The sequence below is a fragment of the Canis lupus genome, chromosome 18 (assembly GCF_003254725.2).
Source record: "Canis lupus dingo isolate Sandy chromosome 18, ASM325472v2, whole genome shotgun sequence".
Taxonomy (NCBI): domain Eukaryota; kingdom Metazoa; phylum Chordata; class Mammalia; order Carnivora; family Canidae; genus Canis; species Canis lupus.
The window spans coordinates 9,044,371-9,067,610 of NC_064260.1; the positions used below are offsets into that span (position 1 = coordinate 9,044,371).

Genomic DNA, 23,240 nt, shown 5'->3' on the forward strand with positions numbered 1-23,240 from the left:
CCAGGAATTAGTAGGCAGTCTTCTAAGACACACCACGGGGCCTTGTGAGAGGACACATTTCCTATTTACTTGGAATCCTTGATTCTAGAAACATATTGGGGCTTATAGCATGGATAAATGGCTCAAATCATCCCCCCCCCAAAAAAAAAGAACACGAAAGGAAAACCAGCTATAAATCACAGTTTGAAAGATGAGCATCTCTAACTTAACTTTCAATTACCACTTGGTATGTCATGACATGGCTATCAAATACGAGTGCCTAACGGTCATGAATTTAGATCATGTCAGGATATCGATCATGAGGCCATTTGATTCCTTGGTCTGTACCTGGGTTTGGGTGACTGGCAGTCTGAGTGACAATCTGTCCTGGAACATAGAGTCAAATCAGGTGCCACCTTCTGCACAGAAAGTATTTTCTATACTTTAAGTTCTTTGACAAATACTTAAATACTTAAAATACTTAAATGCAAATACTTAATATTAAGGCATGATATATTCTTCTACAGTGAGCATTCAGATTACAAAGGAATGTTTTCCTTTTATTCTTCTATTATGTAAACATTATGTAATACCTAGATAGTCATTTAACACTCATTTAAAAACCTATTGCATTTGTACTTGGCTCAAAATAAGGTACTGATTAAAGAGGAACTCTTCATCCCCGAATGCAGATAGATACATACCCTCCAAAATGCATCGATGGAAATTGATTTTCTGCCATGTATCATGAAATAATCAGAGAAATACAACATAAAGCCAATATTTACCCCCATGGGGAGAATGAAACTCAGTTTTATAATGGACATCAGCAAAGCCCATGGTTTAAATTACAGATTAACAAAGGGTTCATGAGCTCAAAATTAAGTTATTCTGTTTAAAATCAATCACTAAAACTGTCATTCTGCTTATTGCTTTGACTTCCTAACAAAGGTTTAAATGAAGACTTTATGTGCAAGTAGAGAACGTCAAGAGATCTGCTCTTTTTCAGACCTGCGCGGGTGGAGGGGCAAACGTTTAGGCTATTAATGTAATTAGAATGAGCAATGTATTTTTCCAGGAAAAAAAAGTCTTCACAAAAAAATCCCACAAATCCACAATTAATCTATTATCTGTGGTGGTGTGTGTGGGGGGGAGAATGGTAAGGAGCAAAAGGTGGGATACGGTTAGAAAGCTCTAGATGCATTGATACCAAGGCCATTCTGGAGGCGCCAGGCAGGAAATCTGGAATTACTCTAACTTTTCTTTGCAGAGGCAGGCACCAGAACTGGGGAGCAAGGGTCCAGAAAGACTATTGCCTTTGCTAGCAAAGTACATTCAGATTATGGTTTTTGAGAAAGAGCATTTTTCATCATTCAGCTTCATGTTGGGTCACCACTCCGGCGCTGAGCAGCTCCCCAATGGCCTTGTCGTCGTATCTGAGGACCTCCTTCAGGATGTGTGTCGTGTGCTGCCCAAGCAGGGGAGGCGGCCTGGCTTCTGACATCTTGAACTTACTGTATCTCACAGCTGGGCCTGTCAAGAGAGGAGAAAAGCAGGAAGCCTGTTAATGACTAACCTTAGGAAATTAATTACCCAAGCAGCCTGGGGTGTTTTCAATGAATGCCAAGAATGTCACTGCCAGTTACAAAATCATGGTGCATTTTGGAATGAAATGTATTTTCACGTGAGGTTTTCTTGACTCGATTTCATCCATTTGTGCAGGGGTCACCTGACCTGCCTATGCAGGTGGCATGTATGTGCCTGGCGTGTGCCAGCCTATTTCAGGAGTTGCCAGTCCTGTCACAAAGACTCTCGGGGGTTGGTCACTTGGCTTGGTAGATTCTCTGGATCCAAAGGAACAATGACCACAGGTACATAGCATCTCTCTGGAGCTGTCCCTTCACCTGGGGCCATATTGCCAGCCTCAGGTAATCCAGAAGTTTATCATTCAGTGCCAACTATATAAACATGAAGTTCAATTCAATAGACTGCAGATCAATTAAGCCTCTGTGAGATTTTGCTGAAGCCTTGTGGCAGTGGAAGCAGTTATGTGCCAAGTTTCATTGTCAGCGAGATGTAGGTTTGCACATCTGCCCTGACACGTTGTAGCAGAGCCATCTTGGACAAGTTGCTTAACTTCTCCGAGCCTCAGGTTCTGCAACTAAACTGATGATGATAAGGTAAGGATTTAAATGAAATAATGGACAGGAAGCACTCAGGAAGCATCCCTTAACCCACAACAATGCACGAAACTTGGCCTCTATGATGACAAAAGCTGCCATAGACTCTGTCTTGACATGGGCAGTGCAAGGGGGAGAGGATATTTATTGCCAGCTGTTTGCGGAGCACTGAGCCACTGTTCACAGGGCAACTCAAGCAATAGTTTCAACAACTGTTGGAAACAGATTTTATCATCCTCATTTTCCACATAAGGACACAAAAGCCCAAAAAGCTCAAGTTTTGTTCAAGGTCGCATGACTAATAACCAGGACTCAAATCTACGTCCAGTTGAATCGTCTTGCACCGAGGGCCATGTACTTTGTGTAACTTTAGCAGTCTGCTCTTCCTTTTCCACTTTTCCATGGAGAAGCTGGACGAGTGCCGGGGAGCATGTTGTTTCAGCAGATTTTTACCTTTGCTGCTCACTCAATAAATGGTATTTACGTTGGCTGTTCTTCACATCTCATTTGATTAGGCTTCGGGAAAACAAATTAGATAGTCACAAGAAGACTACAAAACAGTGCATTTCTATCTCATAAAAATTTTTCCAGCCTGCTCTTGATGTGGGGAGCGCATAGGAAGACCACACAAAACCAAAGCACGTGTGGGCAACAATGTCGGTAAAGCAGCAAATGTGCTTCAAGCTCTTTGGAGAATTCCATTAATAAAGGGCATTGTTGTAGAAGCTATTGTTGATGGACACAGACCTCTGCAGACTATCAAGCCACACTTGTGAAACACACACCACCCACTAGGGGCAAATGACAACTTCCAACTGATGGCCAAAGTGTTTGCTTCTCTGAAGCTCCCTGAAATTCATTTCTTCTCCTCACACTTCTTTTTATTGTTTTAAATTGCATTTATTTTTTAAATTGAAGTGTAGTTGACACGCAACATTACATTAGTTTCAGGTGTACAACACAGTCAATCCAACTATCAATCAACTAGTCAATCCATTATGCTGTGCTCGCCACAAATGTAGCTACCATCCGCCACCACACACGCCGTATGGTAACCACTGGCTATGTTCTCTGTGCTGTGCCTTTTACACTCATGACTCATTCATTCCATAACAAGAAGCCCATACCTCCCACCCCTTCACCCATTTTGACCCTCCCCCCCAACCCCCTGGCAACCACCAGTTTATTCTCTGTATTTATGGGTCTGTTTCTGCTTTTTGTTTATTCATTTGTTTTATTTTTAGATTCGTTTTAGAAGCTCACACTTCCTTTTCTTTTCTTTTCTTTTTTTTTTTTTAAGGATTTTATTTATTCATTCATGAGAGACACAGAGAGAGGGGCAGAGACATAGTCAGAGGGAGAAGTAGGCTCCCTGCAGGGAGCCCAATGCAGGACTGGATCCCCAGGCCCTGAGGGTTAGAGTTAGGGTTCAGGTTAGGGAATGAGAATAACCTGCCCAACATCACACAGGTGGGAAGTGAGAGTCAGTTCCTACTGACTGGATTTGTTGGGTTCAAGAACTTTGGTTTTTAAACAGAATAATAATTTGTTGATGTGAAATTCACATAACAGAAAATGAAGCATTTGAAAGCGAACAATTCAGTGGCACTTCGTATACTGCTGTGCAATGACCGCCTCTATTTAAAAGTTGCAGGACATTTTCATCACTCCAAAGTCAGACTCTCTATCCCTGAAGCACTTTCCTTCAGCTTGGCCCTCCGCTGAACCCCTGGCAACAACCACTAACCTACTTTCTGTCCCTGGAGTGGTCTATTCTGGATATTCCATATAAATAGAATAACACAATATGTGACCTTTTGTCAAAAAGGTGAGCTTTCACAAGCATAATGTCTGAGATGCATCCACCTCGCAGCATGGATCAGTACTAAGGACCTGGACCTTGAACCTCCATGCAGTGGGTATGAGGGAATCTTCAGGTCCAGCCATACTACAGAGCAGTTCAGTTTGTGTTACTCCCATGCTTTCATGGCAGCTTCCAGAACTACCCTGAAGACTCTGCTACCAGTTTGGGGTGAGGGGTATTTAACATTTTGCACAAAAATGTCTTAAAGAATTTAGAATGGCATTACCAAATACCATTTACTAGAATGGTATATTAAAGAACTAGAATGGTATTGCTTGGTTTTTAGACTTGCCAGTATTAAAGGCCCTTGGAAAATACTGCATATTTGGAAAACTTATGCTTTCCTAAATAATTGTATGTTATTAAAGAAGCCGTATCACAGTTGAATAAATTGTATATAATTTTTCATAAATTCTTCAGAAACCAGGTCTTTTGACTATGGTTGAGTTCAGAAAGATTCTGAAGCTGGGGTTCATTCATGTAATTTAAGATCAAGTGTATATACATGTACAGTACTAGCAATTTTCAAATTGTACTCTTTATACGTTCTTAAAATAAAGTATTATTTTTGCCATATGGTTTATTAAAAAACAAAAATTTATAGTCTCTCTCTCTCTATACACACCCACACACACATATATACATATACATGCAATAGGACAAATACAATTTATATCTGGATCTCAGAGAGAGCTAAGTTCTCAAGAGTCCATTGAAATCTCCTGTTCTCACAGTCCTGTGCAATAATCCCAGGTACCAAGGACATCCCTCCCAGTCTAGGCTTTGCACAAAGGGAATAAATGGCTTTTAAAATACATTTGTCTCAAGAAGTACAAAATGTCTGACATAATTATTTACATCTAAGGTCCAGAGAGAATGAATAATTTGATCTTCCATTAAAAAAAGATGAGCAGATAAGTCACATGTTCTTAAATTACTTTTTGGCAAAGGAACATCTATATTCACATATGCTTTCAAACACTTGCAAGCTGTGTGATCTTGAGAATTCTTAAAGTCCCTGAGCCTCAGTCTACACATTTCTAAAATGAGGTTGATAATAACTACCAAAGGTTGGTCTGAGCATTTCAGTAGTGTAATATGGGTAATATTCAATATCTGTAATTAAGGAATACATATGAAGATAATATAAGGTACAATTTTGTTTATAAAATGAGCAAATCTGGTGACTGGGTTTTTCTTCTTTTTTCTTTTTTTTGGTTCATTTTTAAGAGGTCAGTAACTAGTAGGAGTATAAGTTGGTAAAATCCTTCTGGTGGGAATTTTGTCAACTAAATATGAAGAGTTTGAAAAGTGTTCCCATACTTTTCATACTTACAGAAATCCTCTTTAAAAATGTTCTATAGGGGATCCCTGGGTGGCTCAGCAGTTTGGCGCCTGCCTTTGGTCCAGGGCGTGATCCTGGAGACCCAGGATCGAGTCCCATGTCAGGCTCCCTGCGTGGAGCCTGCTTCTCCCTCTGCCTGTGTCTCTGCCTCTCTCTCTCTCTCTCTCTCTCTCTCTCTCTCTCTGTCTCTCATGAATAAATAAATAAAATTTAAAAAGTAAAATAAAAATGTTCTATATATGTAATTAAAAATGTTGACAAATTCCATAGGTAGGGATCTATACAGTTTTCAAATATACTTAATATTCTTAATATCTAACTTCTTCTCACACAACTTTCTAACTTATAGCCTATAAGGGTTCTTCGTGTATAATTCTGTACATTAAAAAAAAAAAAAAAAAAAACCCTTTAGCTTCCGAAAGTTACCTTGTTAGGACAAGGTGTTTACCAACCATTCCCTCACATACTGTGCTCAAGTCTAGCTCCTTCCCCTCTTTCCAGATGAAGAAGTCACATAGCTACAGTGTTGAAAAATATTTGGAAAATATGTCCAAAACTTGAGTACTGGTTAAATAAATTACAGAGCATTCAAATGATGGCAACCTGGGCAGTAATTTCAAGTTGTATTTTGGGGGACTTTGAACACAGATATTCTCTCCTGAAATAACACTGACATAAAGGCTTAGAAGTTAAACAAACAAATATAAAACTTCACGAGTGAAGAGAATGGGTGGTAGCATCACCAATGAATGAGATATTCAACAAATTTAAGAATGACATGGAAAAGATAATGTTGATGTGTCTTTTAAGGGGGAGAGAAGGCTGAAGCCCCAAATATTCTATAAGAAGACTGAGAGTAAGTGTGTATTAATCGGCCCATTTCACCCCTCAAGAGATTCTGATCTTAAAATCAGTGGTTATGAGAGAGATAGGTCTTAGAAGAGAAATAGGACTAAAGCAGAAGTATTGAATGGGTCAGTTTAGACTAACTTATTAGTTTGTACTACCAACTAGAAGAAAAATTAAGCTTGCTTTCAAGTTTCTAAATGAATATTAAACCTAGAATTTCATATCCAAACAAATAAATAATTTATCAAATATGAAGACATTTTCAAACTTTCAAAGATAAGTCTGTTTGCTAAGTAAGTTTCTTGATCCAGTAAAGCATGGGAGTAAATAATAGAAGGATAAAATTTTGGTACCCAGTAAAAACCAACCAGGGAGTACAGGGAAGGAAGACCCCAGGATGACAGCTCAGACTTGGACCCAGTCAATAAGGTAGAAATGGAAGAGGATAGAGGCCTTTGAAAGGGGTGACTGAGAGAGCAAAAGAGCCTTAATTGTATAACTAAGGATACTTAAAGACTGGGAAAATATAATAATAAGATAAAATTACATTATGCAAGAAAAAAAACAATTAGAAATTCTAGAAAAAACCTGCATATGAAAAAAAGATCCAAATATGAAGCAGATTATAATGTGGCAAGATTTTAAGTTACTGATGGAATATAAACATAGAAAATCCAGTTGACCTTGATACCAAGAACACTGGAGTAGTACATAATACCTGCACATCCTCTGTAATAGTACTAAGCATAACTCTCGTTTTATGGATCAGAAGACCAAGGTCCTTTAAAGGGTCAGTTTGTCTAAGGTTACCCAGCTAAATAAATAAGAGAACCAGGACAAGATCTGAATGTCAGACTCCATGGTAAGTGCTCTGTCATTCAACACGAATCTGTTGAACTAAGGATTGCCAACAATTAAAGATATTTGAACAAATACAATTTATAGGGATTTTTATTAAATAATTTATCCACTAATTCTACATAAAATTTTTTCATATCTATCTCTGTGTCAAGATCTTGGCTTCAGGATCTGGATATATATTAGCAAACAAATAGTTAAAATGTTAGGAATTATAAAACTGTTTAAAAACTAGCTGGAAAGAGGAGAATAATATAGGCAAGTGGGGAGAGGCCAGAGTGCTAGGAAAGGACTGTTCTAGGTGGGATGTATGATAAGGCCAAACTGATTAGATGATCTTTAAGCTGAGTCCTAAACTGATTGAGTTTATTGTACAACTAACTAGTGGAGGAAAGAAGAGTCCAGGCAGCATGAACAGGTTTGATGTTCAAGAAATTACAAAAAGATCCAATGGGGTCAGAACAGAATTTGGTAGAAGGGAGGTTCTCAATGAAGTTGGAGGGAGAGGCAGAGCAGAGAACACACAGGGATTTAAGAGCTACAGTAGCGATGGGGCATCGGGGTGGCTCAGTTGGTTAAGTGTCTGACTCTTGGTTTCAGCTCAGGTCATGATCTCAGGGTGGTGAGATCTGCTCCGAGTCAGGCTCCGCACTCACCATGGGGTCTGTTTGGGATTCTCTCTCTCCCTCTCCCTCTGCCCCTACCCCCACTTGTGTGTGCGCATACTTGCATGCTCAGGCATGTGCGCTCTCTCTCCCTAAAACAGATAAATAAAAGCTAAACAAAAAAAAAAAAAAAAGAGAGAGAGAGAGACATTACAGTAGTGAAGTTGGATCTTATTCTGGGTTCCATGGAGCTTTGAGAGCAGTGACAGAACTCTTGTGTTGCAAGGCAGAGAACGAGATGAGATGTGTTTGGAGGGCTGTTGAGGGTAGATCAGAAAAAATGCTGGTGGCCCAGACGATGATGGTGCCTGTAGAGTTTGAGGAAAGTGGGTATGTTTGGGAGCTGTGTCAGTGACAGAATGACAGACAAGGCTTGCTGGTGGATTACATGGGCCAGCTGTGGAGAGAAAGAAAAGGATCAAGGGAGAATCCTGTGTTTCTGGGTTGAGAGACTGGTGGGGCCATTTGCCAGAATTCAGGGAAGACGGAATGAATTGTTGAAGCCCAGGTTTGGGTGGAAGCAGAAGCGAGATTCTCTTTTGGACACGCTGTTTGAGGGCCTGTGAGATATCCAAGGAGACAGGTCAGTGGGCCTTTAGCTATGCAAGCCTGGAATTCAGGGAAGATTTGGGGCCAGGATATATAAATTTAGAAGTCACTTACCATCTAAATGTCCACATTCCAAAACATTATATTTTCATGGCAACTGTATTTATTCCAACATCCTTGATGCTGAGGATTTTAATAAGTTGCTTAGGGAGCCTTTTCTCTACTCTCCAAGCTCTCTATCAATTTCTACTGCATCAAAAATACTTCTGTAGGAAGCAAATTAAAGGAATAAAAAAAATCTATAAAAAAATCTATAGCTGACAGTTTAGAGAGAAATGCATTTCTTTAAAAGAGATTCCAAAAATAAATAAATAAAAGAGATTCCATATCCTTGGCCTTAAACAGATTCCCATTGACTTGACAGCCAAAAATAGGGCATTTTTACTTCTGCAAGAATTGTGAACATTGTGCCCCCACAGAGAGAGGCAGGGAGGGAAACTGAGTCAGATCTGCTTAGGGACAAACTAAGGTGGAGAAGTTTTTTCTTTGCCTTAATAAAGGCAATCAATCTGGAAAACACTGAAATAAATGCCCACCATAGCCATTCTGAGCACATAACTTGGTACCAAATCTGGAATCCCAGGTGCCATTCTTTCGAGGAGACCACCCAGTCTAATAACTGGTGTCAAGGCTCTGGGTCTACCTACACCCCTCACCAGGAAGGGGGCTGGGGTGGCACAGCTTGTAGGCTGCACCCACCTCCAAGGGAGGACTGTGTGTAATATGCTGAGATTGTCTATAGGATTCTAGGAAACTAGAGTTCAAGAGTTGAAAGCCAACACAATGCCAAGGCAGGTGAGGAGGAGTCCAGTCCTAGTTTGTAAGTCATACAAGGGAAGGTCTGCAACTACTACTGAGTCTTTGCTGTCAATGAGGCCTGGGGCCAACTGCTTTCTGGCTGTTATCTAATTCGATCCTCACACTGATTTTAGGCACTTTTTTAATATTTATGAATGCATTGTATTCCATATCACAGAAGAGCAACACAGAGCTCCTAGGGGTTATGAAATGCATGTAAAAGCATATAGCAGATGCACAGATAGGTCTGCTGACTTCGTAGCCACTGCTTTTGAGAAGTGATATAGCAAGGTGATTAAGAGTGTGGGGTCTGCATTAAGTTTCCCCTCCTCTTCTGGTTCCTTGCACTATTTCTTAGGTTCCACAGGAGTGAAACCACATGATAAGTGTCTTTCTCCTATTGACTTATTTCACTTAGCATAATATCCTCTAGTGGGGGGGGGGGAATCAAAGAGGAAGACAAACCATGAGAGACTCTTAACCCTGGGAAACACACTGAGGGTCGCTGGAAAGGAGGTGGGTAGGGGGATGGGGTAACTGGGTGACAGGCATGAAGGAAGCCATGTGATGTGATGAGCACTGGGTGTTATATGCAAGTGATAAATTATTGAAAACTACATCTAAGGGAGGTGGGGGTGAATGGGTGACGGGCACTGAGGGGGGCACTTGACGGGATGAGCACTGGGTGTTATTCTGTATGTTGGCAAATTGAACACCAATAAAAAATAAATTCATTCTAAAAAAAAAAGAAAACTACATCTGAAACTAATGATGGATATGTTGGCAAATTGAATTTAAATTGAAAAAAAAAAAGTGTGGGTTATGGAACCAGAGTGCCTAGCTTCCCATCTTGGCTGTATCTCCTTGAATATTTACCTAGTCAACCAGTACCTCAGTATCTTTCTCTGTAAAATAGGGATAATAAGGACACTTATCCCATCAAGTTGTGAGAATTTAGAAAAAAAGATAGTAGAAGAGTACCAGGCACACAAGAGGCATTTAATACACACTAGATGCTACCATTTTCTCTCCTTCTGCTGTGGTGCCTCCCTTAGCAACCTATATTCCTCAGCAGAGCCCAGGTCACCTGCCGACTTCAGACATTAATGACCTCCCGGGACACTGACCACCTGGCTGCTTTTCAGATTCATAACAGCAAGTTAGGGATAAAGATTTTAACTTTTAAAAATCCTTCACAGTCAAGGATCCAAGTATTTAAAGGAAAAGGAAAAGAGAGAAAGGAATCAACCATTCCTCAAGCACATATTACATAATGGCCACTTTTCAAATGTTTATTTTGTTGATTCTGCATTACAACCCTTTGGGAGTTTTTGTTTGTTTGTTTGTTTTTGTTTTATTTTTATTAATTTTTAAAGATTCTATTTATTCATTCATGAGAGACACAGAAAGAGGCAGAGACATAGGCAGAGGGAGAAGCAGGCTCCCTGCGGGGAGCCCGATGCAGGACTCGATCCCAGGACCCCAGGATCACACTCTGAGCCAAAGGCAGATGCTCAGTCACTGAGCCACCCAGGTGCCCCTGCATTACAGCTCTTTGATATAGGTATTTTTCTCTATCTTCCTACAGATAGCAAAAGGCAGGGTAAGGGAGGTTAGATTACTCACGTCACGCATCTGATAAGTACACTTACTGTTTTCAACAGCTTCAGAACCTACACCAGAAACCAATGTTATACTCCCTTGCATTTTAACTAGTTCTATTAGAGGGAACGTTGAAAACATGGAATTTATTTTACTTATTTAAAAATGCTATGTGCCAAACACTACTTTCTGGGCTTTACACATTTGATTCATTCAGCCCTGCAGATAATGCCAGAATCTACAATTATCGTCACTCTTTTACATATGGGGAAACTGAGAGGCATGGGGGGGGGGAGTCATTTGCTCAGGGTCACAGAATTACTAAGAGCCAGGATTCATACCTAGTCTCACCCCAAATCCCTGGTCCTTGCCAATGGGGCGCACTGCTTCCCAGGGAAAAGGGAAGAGGGAAAGAAAGAGAGGATGGTCTAAGTTTGAAGCTGAACTCAGGCGCCTTGGAGTAGAACATGCCAAGGACAACTTACAGTTCATCTTCTGACCAGTCTGTCCTCACCGTCCTTCTAGATTACAGTTCTACCAGATATCTTAGGCCATGTGTATTCATTACTACCTCATCTTTTCAAATTAGTTTGTCATATGCCACTTATTTCCTTGTAGTGAGCCCTGGAATCAAACCCCACCAATATCTTCCCGATCTCCCCTGATCCTGAGTCGGGCAGTGCGCTCCGAAGCCTTCCCTTCTACCCGCCCCAAAAGGAATGAAGCCTTCCCTGTGCTTGCTGTGGAAAGTTATCTGGTTCAAGGCACAGGGAGGGCCCAGTTCCTGGTGTGCCAGAGAATTCCTCAGACAAGCCCTGTGGTGTTTTCCATCTGTGGTTTGAGGCCCTTTGAGTAATAAGACCCTGACTATTTTGTCTCATCTCCTTTTAGAAAACTTCCATGATTCTCTTAGGCTAAAATGGGAATCTACCCAATCTATGCAAACATCCCAAGCTCCTCTAACTATATACAGAATTCAAGCTACATTTCTATCATCCAGACCAACTTAATAATGTAAACAGTTGCAGGAAACAGAGGTAGCCAAAAACATGTGGGAAACCATAATGAATATTCAAGTAATGGGAACATAATATCACATCATCATGAGGGAAGGGACCTAAACAGTCCTTTTTTCCAGAACTCCATGCACCTCCCTTCTTGATGATGCATTTCTAAAGCAATGAAATGATCCATTGCTCAACCTCACAGCAAACTGGCAACTGGTCAACACTAAGGGTTAAGTTAATTAACATAGCCGGCCTGTCTGATCATAATGGAAGCAGGAATAAGGAAAATCAAAACTAAGCCTCTGCATCTTTTCTTTTCTTTTTCGATGTCTGATATGGGTGTCAACTTTTAAAAATATCAAGAATACTTAAAAGCAAACATCTGTTTTATAATATATGAAATGCTATATCAAACATTTTTATTTTGACTTCTTTGGCCCATCACTAAGATACATGCTGTAGATACCATTTAATCTTCAAGGCTTACTAGTGTAATAAGAAGCCAAACTTCATTTTGCTGAAAATAATGATAGCTCCAGTACCAAGTTATTTCACAATTTCCCCTCCAGTGCTTGAACTCATCATCATAACAATAACAATATTTTTTATATGGCGCCTCTCAGCCATAGCATCCAAGGCGCCAAATGGAGCCACACAGTTAGAACACATCAAGCCCATTAGATGTGAGATAAAAACAGATAAAGCCATTTAAACTTGCATGGGTGGTGGGAAAAAGCCACAGAGAATCAGAATGGCTTTGGACTTCTTTAACAGAAGAACTCAATCTGTGGCACAACTTTTGTGGTCAGGCATCCCAGAAACTCCAGGCAAACATTTGGTATGTACCACCAGCTTGGATGGATCACTGTAGTCTCATCCAGAGTTCACCAGCACCATTTGTCATTATTGCTGTAACGAATTTTAACGCATTATTTTGTAACTCAATAAAGAAGTCTTCAAGAGCCACTACCTGTAAGGTAGGAGGATATTTTCAATGATGTCTATGGCCTAGTGGTAGTCATCAGTGTGGTTCCTCAACTCTCCAGTTCCCACCTTCCAGGAGCATGCTGGTATTACATGTCCTAACCCCTTTGATGTTGGGTGAGGCCACGTGACCAGCCAATGCACCATGAACGGAAGGGCTGTGTATGCCCTCTAGGCCAGACCACTCAATTGTTGATTTAAGAGGTCTCGAGGTCTCTCTGGTGTGGTGTCTTGTTAGCATGTGAGATGGTGACTGCTCCACCAGTCTGGGGTCCTTTAAAACCATGAAGCACATATACCATGAGCAAGAGATACATTCGTTTGTCATCACAAGCCAATGTTTTGGGGGGATTGTTTGTTACTACAGCATAACCTAGCCTATGAAGACTGATTATATGCCTCAACTATAATACATAGATCTATTTGCTGGGACCAAAGGAGGGACTCCTTAATCCAGCCCCTTAACATTCCTTTAAAAAGCATTCAGTTCAGATGTTCCAAATACTTTGAAACTCTCATTTTGTGCAGAGCCAATTTTGACCAGTGGAATGATGATAACAGCTATTATATACTGAGTACTTACATGTGTTGGGCATTTGCTGGAATGCTTTCCATATATTACTTTGTTTGATAGACTAAATGACTTTAAAAAGTAAGATTATTATTACACTATTTTATCAACAAGGGAAGTGGGGTTAAGTAACGTTATCAAAATTACACAGCCAGTCAACTAAAGAATTTCATTACTACTTGGGCTGGCTAAATACAAAGTGCATGCTCGTTAACACTAGGATGTATTTCCTCCCTGCATAATGTGGAAGAAAATCTGTTCTCATATCAGTGGCTGAATAAATACCATTCTTTGGCAGATGGTGTTATAAAGCAGTACTGTATTATAAATACTTATATATTTCATGATTGCTAATCCATTAAGGCATTTATCTTTCACTTGAAAAAGAAACAGGGCAACTTGCATTTGATTTATCTATCTTGTTCCAACCCACTGAAATGTCATAGTAGATTATCCATTTCCTGCTGGAAAAATATATGGCCCATAAGGAAATCCTATTCATATTCATTAGCAAACATGCCATCTCCCCTCAGAGTGTGCTACCCAAACTTGAGGCTGAGGTCTCCGAAAAACGTTGGACGGAGGAAGGGCTCCCCTGAACGCTTCTTTCCAACATTTGTGTTTGCTTCTAATTATTTTCAACGCTTATGAAAATGCTAAAAAAGGGTGAAGAAACACCTTGCTGACAATGTGTTCTTTGCCAAAATAATCAATTCTCCCACTTCTTTGCCTTATAAAATTCAAGTATCCAATACAAGCTCTTTGGGCACATTCCCAGGATTTTGTTTGGTTAGACTTCACCATGGAAAACAAAATTGGTTCAGCTGCGATCTGTAGCCAGAACATTTTAAGCTTCATAGACCTTCAAAGTAGTGACCTTCTCCTCACCTCCTCTGCCTCTGTGCTCCATTAAGGAAAATACCGGAAGAAGTTTCCAGTCAGAGAAGCCAGATTGCATTTCGATTCAGTTTGGAGGGGAGGAACTGAACAGAGCTGGAGCAGGTGGTTATTTGCAGCTCTTACTACAAATAAGCTTTGAAAAGTTCTTCTGTAAACCTCTGAAGGTCTTTTATAATTTAATAAAATTTTTCTGTGCTTCTTAATCTTTATCTTAAAGGAATCAACCTTATATTAACCGTCTTCTTCCCTGCCTTCCCAATAGTGTCTGAGATCACACAAACCACAATCATAGCCCAAGCAAATAGAGGATCAAGAAAAATAGGTCCCTAAACTTGCTGCTGGGAAAACAGAGATGTGTTCACTATTTGTTGCGAGAATTGATGTTAGTTTTTTTTCCCTTTCAGTTTACCTCTGAGGTCCAGATGGAAAGATTTTAGAAAATGCTTTTGCTTCATGCCCCTGTATCTATTTTGGCATGATCATACTCTCAATGACAGTGCTTTCATCCCCAGCCTTGCCTCTCATCTCACTATCCCAGTGGTGCTACCTCTTCCCACACTTCTCATCTTTCCTGCCACCTCCTTGGGCCAAAGCACTCTGAAATAGGAAGATGGCTTGTCTAATCTTTATTCCCAGCTGTTCCGTCCAGCTAAACTGACCTCATTCTTCCCTGGACCTGACACGGTGCCGATCCCTTTGTCCACCCGGAATGCATGTCAGCATGGCAATGCTTAAGCCCATGTTATTCTTGACGCTCTGCTCAAGCTAACTTGATGTTGAGCCATCTTTCCTCTCACATTTCTAAGGAACATCTCTCTTGTCTGATCCCCTATAACATTTGATCTGTTTTTTCCTCAATGGTGTATCTCAATCTCTAATTGTATTACCTCTTGAGATCTTTTGAGACCAGAATTAATGTTCCGCTCGTTTTGCATCCCCCATTGCACCTACCACATGATGAAGGATTAGACAAAAAAAAAAAAGAAAGAAAGAAAGAAAGAAAGAAAGAAAGAAAGAAAGAAAGAAAGGACAAACCCCATCCAACTAGATTCTTAGATTAGGAAACAAGGACACTAGAAATCTATGATATACAGAAGTAAAGAAACATTAAACCTTGTTTATATGGTGTATAAATGGAGTCAAGTGTATAAACGGAGTCATCCTGACTCCTCTTTGTCTTACACCCCATATCCAACTCATTAGCAAATCCTATTGGCTCTACTTCTAAATATATACAGAATCCAACTCCTTTTTACAAACATCCTGGTCCTAGCCACCATCACCTCTTGCCTGGATTTCTGTGGGAGCCTCTCATCATGACCCTTTGTCTGCATGCTTCCCTTGCAATATATTCTCAATAAGGCAGCTGGAGTCACCTTTTAAAAACTTATCACATCATATCACTCCTCTGCTCAAAACTCTGCAAGGCTTTCCTTGTTTTACTCTTGACAGTGGGCTCTGAGGTTCTACATAATCTACCTGCCTCCCCACTAAGCTGCCCTTGACTTCCCTTCCTACCTTCCCCAATCCTACTCACCTGGCTCAAGGAATGCTGGCCTTGTTCTTCAACACACATGCTCATCCTTAGGGGCTTTTTTCAGCCAATCTCCCTGCTTGGAACGTTTTTCTTTCTGATATCTACACTAATTATTTCCTTAAATCCTTCAACTTCTTTGACCATGTGGTCTACCCTAACTACCACATTTAACATTTCAACCTGCCACTCGGACCCTGCCACTTCCAATCTCCCTTATTCTGTTTTACTTTCTCTTTTTTCCACAGTACTTTTCATATATGTCTACTCTTCTTTGTCTAGAATTTAAACTTCTAGAATGTTTAGAATGTAAACTTGACAATGACAGGGAACATTGTCTGTTTTCCTCAACAAGTATCTGCCAAATGTGAGTGAGTGAGTGAATGAATGATTTCATTCAACTAAGCTTTGAATTTAGTTCCCAGAGTTTTAAAACAATGAAACTCAAAAATGTTCATAGCCTCAGACCAAGATTCTAGCAAAATAAATCCTGTCAAACAGACCCCAAAGCAAGGTAAAACCCTAGTGTTGACTATAAGCCAAAATAGTTACAAACAGAAAAGAGTTAAATGCAATGTGTTTGTTCTCACTACATCTGGTTTGTCCAATTGTGCAACTTAAGCTTACACTATCCATGAGGATGGACACCTGAAACATTCTGAAGATGAAATATTGCAACAGCTGTGCAGAATTTTTGAGTATCAAGATGCATATCATAGGTTGGATAAAAACAGGTGTTTGGGAGGGTTTTTAAGTTCCATGAGGGCAGGAACCATATCTGTTTTGTTTGCACTGTATGTCCAGAATCCAGCAAATTGAGATGCTCAACACATATTTATTGAACGAATGTATGCATGAAGAAAAAGGACCCCTATATTTTCAGAAATAAACAAGGCAATGAAAGGTAATTTTGCTGTTTGCACAAAGAAGGATTGACCATCTGGATGTTAGTACAATGATACCAAATTTTATCTTAATTTAATTTGTTTAAAAGTTAGTTTTTAATTTTGACAACAATAAGTAGGGCCCAATGAACAATGTAAAATAGCTCAGGAAAACATTGTCAGACTTAAAAAATGTTTATTCCTTCTTGGAAGAACATAAGGTCTTTGGATTTTTAATGACTATTTGCTTTTCTATTTGGAAAACATAAGACTTGGTTTTATTTATATGACACTATAATTTTTACAATTGTACATTAATTTAATTTTGTTCCCCATGTTTCTTTGTGAGTGGGTGTTGTAAATTTCACGTAATAATAATACATGCCTGTTGTGATATACAAACATTTTCCTACTTATTGATTTGTCCCCTTTTTCACATTCTCCTTGTTAGCTATTTAGATTGGTGCTTACAAAATGCCCCGCTGACTCTCTTGTTCATTAAATCTGTGGTTATTCTTCCCTAGTACCTTTTGAATTATTTAAATGTATTTAACACATAAGGTAAAAAGAGCTATTAAATATCTGAAGTGTTGTTTTCATTTTTACCATCACGTTGTAAATTTGAAGATGGTCATTTACTTTTTTTATATGTTAATTAAATGCATGGGTGATATTATCTTCCCACACAAAGCTCCTTGCACTGCTTATTAGAACACAGACTTGTTTCTCTTCTTCCGCTAAGGGTAGAGTTGGCTGTTGTCTCTGAAATGTGTGAGGATATCCTCAATCCATGCTGAGTGGGAAGACATTCTTTCCACATTGGAATTTCATTAATTTTGCCTGAGTAATAATCCAGCTTAAGCAAATGAAAAATATGAAACATCATTTTTTACAAATAAATAAAACTAGACCAGAGATGTCTTGTAAATCCATAAGAAAACTTAATAATATACACAAGTGGATTTTAAATAGTAAATCAGTTCTTTGCCTACAAAGGGTACTCTTTCTGTGTTTCAGTATGCTTATTTTTAGGAACATTTGAAACATTTCCTGTGTAATCATAATTAAGCCAATAATTTGTTCAGAGATTTGTCTTTAACAAGATAGCACAAAGATAAACCTCAAAATGATCATCTAAACATGTAAATGATCATACATTCTAAGATAATGAAAACCAAATTTAAAATGTTACTAAGAATAGTCTTTAAATTCACAAGGTCCATCAAACCAGAAGACCTGGTCCCTGATTAAAGATTATCCTGAGTTAGAAAGTCTTTGATGAGCAGTGATTCAGGGATAATTTGTCAAATGTCAATTTCTTAACAAAAATAAGTAAATAAGAAAAACTCTAAGTAGAAAGTTTCTACATGACATTTTGAATCATGTGAAAGAAAAAGGGTATTATAATAATAATGTGTTGCAAATTAAGATTCCTCTCTGGATTAAACTTTCTCTGAAAGTTTTTGTACCTTAAAATTACATGACAATGTATAAAACAGTTTATGTGAGGAAAGTGACTATTTTTATACACTATAAAAGGATCTGGTAGTTGGCACACTATAAAAAGAGTGTTATAAAGTCAAAAACATCCAAACACATGATATATATTTTAAGGATAACCACAATTTTGTTTCCTATGAAACAGAGCATTCAAGAAACATCCAAATGACCACTCTGGTATGATAGTGAATGTGCAGTAAACCCCTTAGAGCATATTAGAAAGTACTGGACATCTTCTTGGGCAAAACCCAGAAGAGAGGAGCATCCCCAAATTCTTGTTTTCTTTAAAAAGGGCAAGTTTGCTTATTTTCTTCATCCTTTTTTTTTTTTTTTTTGATGAAAGCCATCTTACCACAAAGATGGAGAATATGCCTCAGTGCCTTAGATGTTTGTCAAAGTCTGAGTATAGGGCTTCCTACCTCAGCTTTCTAGCCTGCCAAGTCAATTTTACATATTGCTGGGCCTGGCCTTATACCCACCAAGTCAGTATCTTTGGGAGTAGGGCTTGTTACCTGTATTTGAATATGAACATCAGAAGATTTTTGAATCACTAAGTTGGAAAAGTCTTGCCACTCTCAAGCTATGTGGCTTTGAAGTCAAATATTTTAGTCTCTTTTAGCATCAGTGGCTTCATCTAGAACATGAGGGTGATAATCATATCTAGTTCATGTACTACTTTAGAAAATTAAATTTAAAAATTTCTGCCAAGTACTTAACCCAGAACCTAGCATATATTAAGCCCTTGAGAATTTAAGTTCTTCTCCTTATTATTATTATAATTAACACTGCAGGGTTTTAGGGGCAGGAGCTAAGAGAATTGCTTCAAGATGACCAGCAATGATTCAAATTCATGTTGAGGTTCTAGCCTGAAATCTGTGCATAGAGACTCTTTCCGAAGGGAGGCTATTTATTTTACCATTAGAAAAGATGAAATCTTTTTTTTTAAGATTTTATTATTTATTTATTCCTGAGATACAGAGAGAGAGAGAGAGAGAGAGAGAGGCAGAGACACAGGCAGAGGAAGAAGTAGGCTCCCTGCAAGAAGCCCGATGTGGGACTTGATCCCAGATTCCGGGATCACGCCCTGAGCCAAAAGCAGATGCTCAACCACTGAGCCACACAGGCATCCCAAAGATGAAGTCTTAATAAAGTATTACGTGAAAAGCAATACCATGAACTTCCAGTTCTGACCAAGATGAAGTAGCCCCATTTCTCCCAAGTCCTCCCTGTTCCAACTAAAAACTTTGGACATACAGCAACAAAAATCATAGGAAAATTCTAAGAACTTGAAACAAAAAGATGACTGCCAAGGTATCTTGGGACTTGAGGAATTGCACTGAGGAGAGTTTTCTGGGTTTCCTTGTTGCCTTCTATACATCCTGGACAGGGTACTACAGAAGCCTCCAACCTGAGACAAAATAAATGGCAAGAAAAGCCCATTCCTCCAAGCCAAAGAACCAGGAAAGGATGGTCTAACTGAACCACAAACCAGTTTTTCAATATCTGCCTTACTCTGGGCAAACACCAATGTAAGACCTCTCTACCACTATTGCCTGGTGGTTCCAGTGGAAGCCAAGAGCGGATCTTCTAGTCTATCACTCTAACCCCACTCCCACAGAAGCAGGCAGTGGCACTCTGATTTTCCAGCCCTGTGGAGGTCAGCAGGACCAAAATGGGAAACAGACACCTCCACCTTACCAATGGAAAACATGGTACTCTAATGACCCTGCCATGATAGTGTCATGGTCATCCGGCAGAGAGTTGGGTGGGCTCAGTAGGAAGCTAACCATAAAGACCCATCTAGCCTTCATACTACATGCTAAGTGGAGGGTTGTTTGCTCAAAAGAGAGAGAGAGAGAGAGAGAGATTGAAAAGGATATAGAGACCCATAACATAATATCCAAAATGTCCTGGATACAACTGAAATTCATTCATCATAGTAATAACCAGGAAAATCACAACTTAAATGAGAAAGCCAATCAACATATGCCAACATCAAGATAAATCAGTTGTTGGAATTATCTGACAAGAGTTATAAAGCAGACATACAAATACTTCATGAATAAACGAAACAAATGAAAAAATATGAAATCTGAACATAAATTAGAAGAAACATATTATTTAAAAAAATGGAAATTTTAGAACCAAAAAAATACAATAACAAAAATTTTAAAAACTACTGATGTGTTCAGCAACATAGTAAAGATGTAAAGAACAAAGTCAATAAACATGAGGATGAATGAATAGAATTTAGCAGTCTAGCAACAGAGAGAAAATAGACTGAAAAAAATAATTGCACAGAGAATCGGGGCAATAAGAAAAGAGCTAACATTTCTATCACTGGAGTCTCACATGAAGAAAGGGAGAAAGTGGGACTTTCTGAAAAAATATTTGAACAAATAATGGCCCAAAACTTCAGAAAGTTTGATGAAAGACTAAAATGTACTGTTGTAAGAATGTGAACAAACTCCAAATAGGATGACCCCCATGGAAATTTATGCCAAGACACATCATAATTAAACTTCTGAAAACAAAAGACAAAGAAAAAATCTTGCAAGCAGTCAGACAAAAACATCAGCTTACTCATAGTAAAAAACAGTTCAAATGACAAGAGATTTCTCATCAGAAATCATGTATGACAGAAAGAATTGGAACTTTTTTAAACCAAAAGAAAAGAGCGGTCATTTCTGAATTGTGTATCTTGCAAAAACACCCTTCAGAAATGAAGAAGAAATCAAGTATTTCAGAAAAGGAAAGCGATAAGAATTTGTTGATTACAAACCTACCCTTATAAACAGAAAATTCTCTAAACAGAAAAGAAATGATAAAACAAGAAGACTCTGAACTTCAGAAAGAAAAGAACATCATAATGGGTAAAAATAAAGGCAGATATAATAGACTATCCTTCTTGTGAGTTTTAAAATTATATTTGATGATTGAAGGAAAAATTATAACATCATCTGACATGGTGCTCAATGTATGTAGAAGGCAGTTCGAGATGGTTGCATAGGAAGATCCTGAATTCACTTCTTCCCATGGACACAACAAACCTACTACATATGGAATAATTTCTTCTAAAAAAAATCCTGAAAACTAAAAGAACAGCACATCCACAACAAATTTGGATGTCTCACTGAGATAGGTAGGAAAGGCAGAGACATTCTCACCGAAAATCCTACCCCAGGCATGTACAACCCATAATCAGGAGGGATTTCAAAAATATGGAAGTTTTCCTTGAGGAACAAGGGGTTTGACCCCATGTAAGGCACCCCCAGCTCTTGGGTCCTCCACCGAAGAGATGAGCCCCCAAAATGTTTGGTTTCTAAAACAATGGGCAGTGCATCCCGGAGAACCATATAATTGTAAGGAGTGGAGAATCCACTCTTCTAGGGCTCAGGGCTCACACACAGAGCCACTCGCTTTGGGACCCAGTGCAAAAGTAGTAATTTTGAAAATGTGTAGACCATATGGAAATACCTACTTTCTAATTTTAAATGGCTGCTGAAGAGACAGGAACCCACTAGGACTCTCACTGGGGATTCTCACCATTTTTGTTACCTTATTCTACTTTGCTAATGTGTGCACAAGCAAATGCCATATTGGCAAGATCCCTCTAATCTGTTAGCACTGCTGGGCATGCCTCATACCCCATTCTGTAGCCAGGCAAGTACCCCAGCCTCCCAACCCATGCCACAGGTACACCAGAGTCAGCCAGGTAAGCACCCGCCCCACCCCTCATTGCTGCAGTTGCAGACCTGTTGTGGCCAGTAGACATATGCAGCCTATGCAAGAGTATACACCTTGACCATTTGGCTTTAGTGGCAACGGAGGATTGCACTTCTGGCCCTTACAAGTCTCCTACACATGGCCATTTCTATAAAACTGGAAGAAGTACCTATTTCATCTATAACATAGAAACAAACATGGAGAATCAGGAAAAATAAGTAGACAAAAGAATATTTTCCCAATGAAAAAAATAAGACAAACCTTTAGAAAAAGCCATTAAGGAAATGGAGATAAGTAATCTACCTGACAAAAAGTTCAAAATAATGGTTATATAAATGTCCCCTGGGGGTGCCTGGGTGGCTCACTTGATTGGGCGTCCAACTCTTGGTTTCAGATCAGGTCGTGATCTCCTGGGTCATGAGACTGAGCTCCACTCGGTTGGGCTCCACACTCAGCAGAGAGTCTGTGGGGATTCTCTCTCAACTTCCTTCTCTGCCCTTCCCCACCACTCTCTCTCAAATAAATCTTTTTAAAAAAATAGTTGCTGAACTTAGGAGAAGAATGGTTAAACACAGTGATAATTACAACAAAGAGATAGAAAACATAAGAAATACCAAACACAGAACCCAAAAACAATAACTGAACTGAAAACTACACTAGAGAAGTTACACAGCAGACTGGATGAAGAAGAATGGATCAGTGAGCAGGAAGACAAAGCAAGAAATCAAAGTGGAAATTTAAAAAATATGTGTAAACAAATTAAACAAAATGGAAATAAGATATACCAAAATCTATGGGACACAGCAAAAGTGATTATAATAGGCCAACCTCTTTTTTGAGAAACAAAAAAAAATCTTAAACAATCCAACTTTGGACCTATAGGAACAAGAGAAAGGAGAAGAAATAAAACCCAAAGTTAATAGAAGGAAGAAAATAATAAAGATCGGAGCAGAAATAAGTGAGATAAAGACTAAAATGACAATAGAGAAGATCAATGAAATTCAGAGCTGTTTGTTTGAAAAGATAAACAAAATTGATATAACTTAAGCTAGGTTCACCAAGAGTGAAAAAGAGAAGACTCCAATAAAATCAGAAATTAAAGAGAAGTTATCAATATATTCATGAATTATAGGTCAGGAGTACCTGGGTGACCCAGTAGGTTAAGTGTTTGCCTTTGGACAGATCATGATCCGGGGTCCTGGGATCGAGCCTTGCATTGGGCTCCCTACTCAGCAGAGAGTCTGCTTCTTCCTCTGCTTCTCCCCCTGCTCACACACTTTCTCTCTCAAGGAAATAAATAAGTAAAAATCTTAAAAAATAAAAAGAAAATTACAGGCCAATATTCCTGACAAACATTGATGTAAAAATCCTCAACAAAATATATT

General features: G+C 39.1%; 1 protein-coding gene across 2 annotated transcripts in view; it reads right to left on the reverse strand.

Annotated features, from left to right (window-relative positions):
* Nucleotides 1-518: 518 nt before the first annotated feature.
* The window catches only part of SUGCT (succinyl-CoA:glutarate-CoA transferase), a 713,960-nt gene continuing 691,238 nt past the window's right edge, over nucleotides 519-23,240 (reverse strand). For both annotated transcript variants that reach the window (XM_025449593.3, XM_025449590.3), the window contains one exon: nucleotides 519-1,512. In XM_025449593.3, the coding sequence (XP_025305378.1) occupies nucleotides 1,349-1,512 (164 nt within the window). In that variant the 3' untranslated portion in view covers nucleotides 519-1,348. The remainder of the gene's footprint in view (nucleotides 1,513-23,240) is intronic.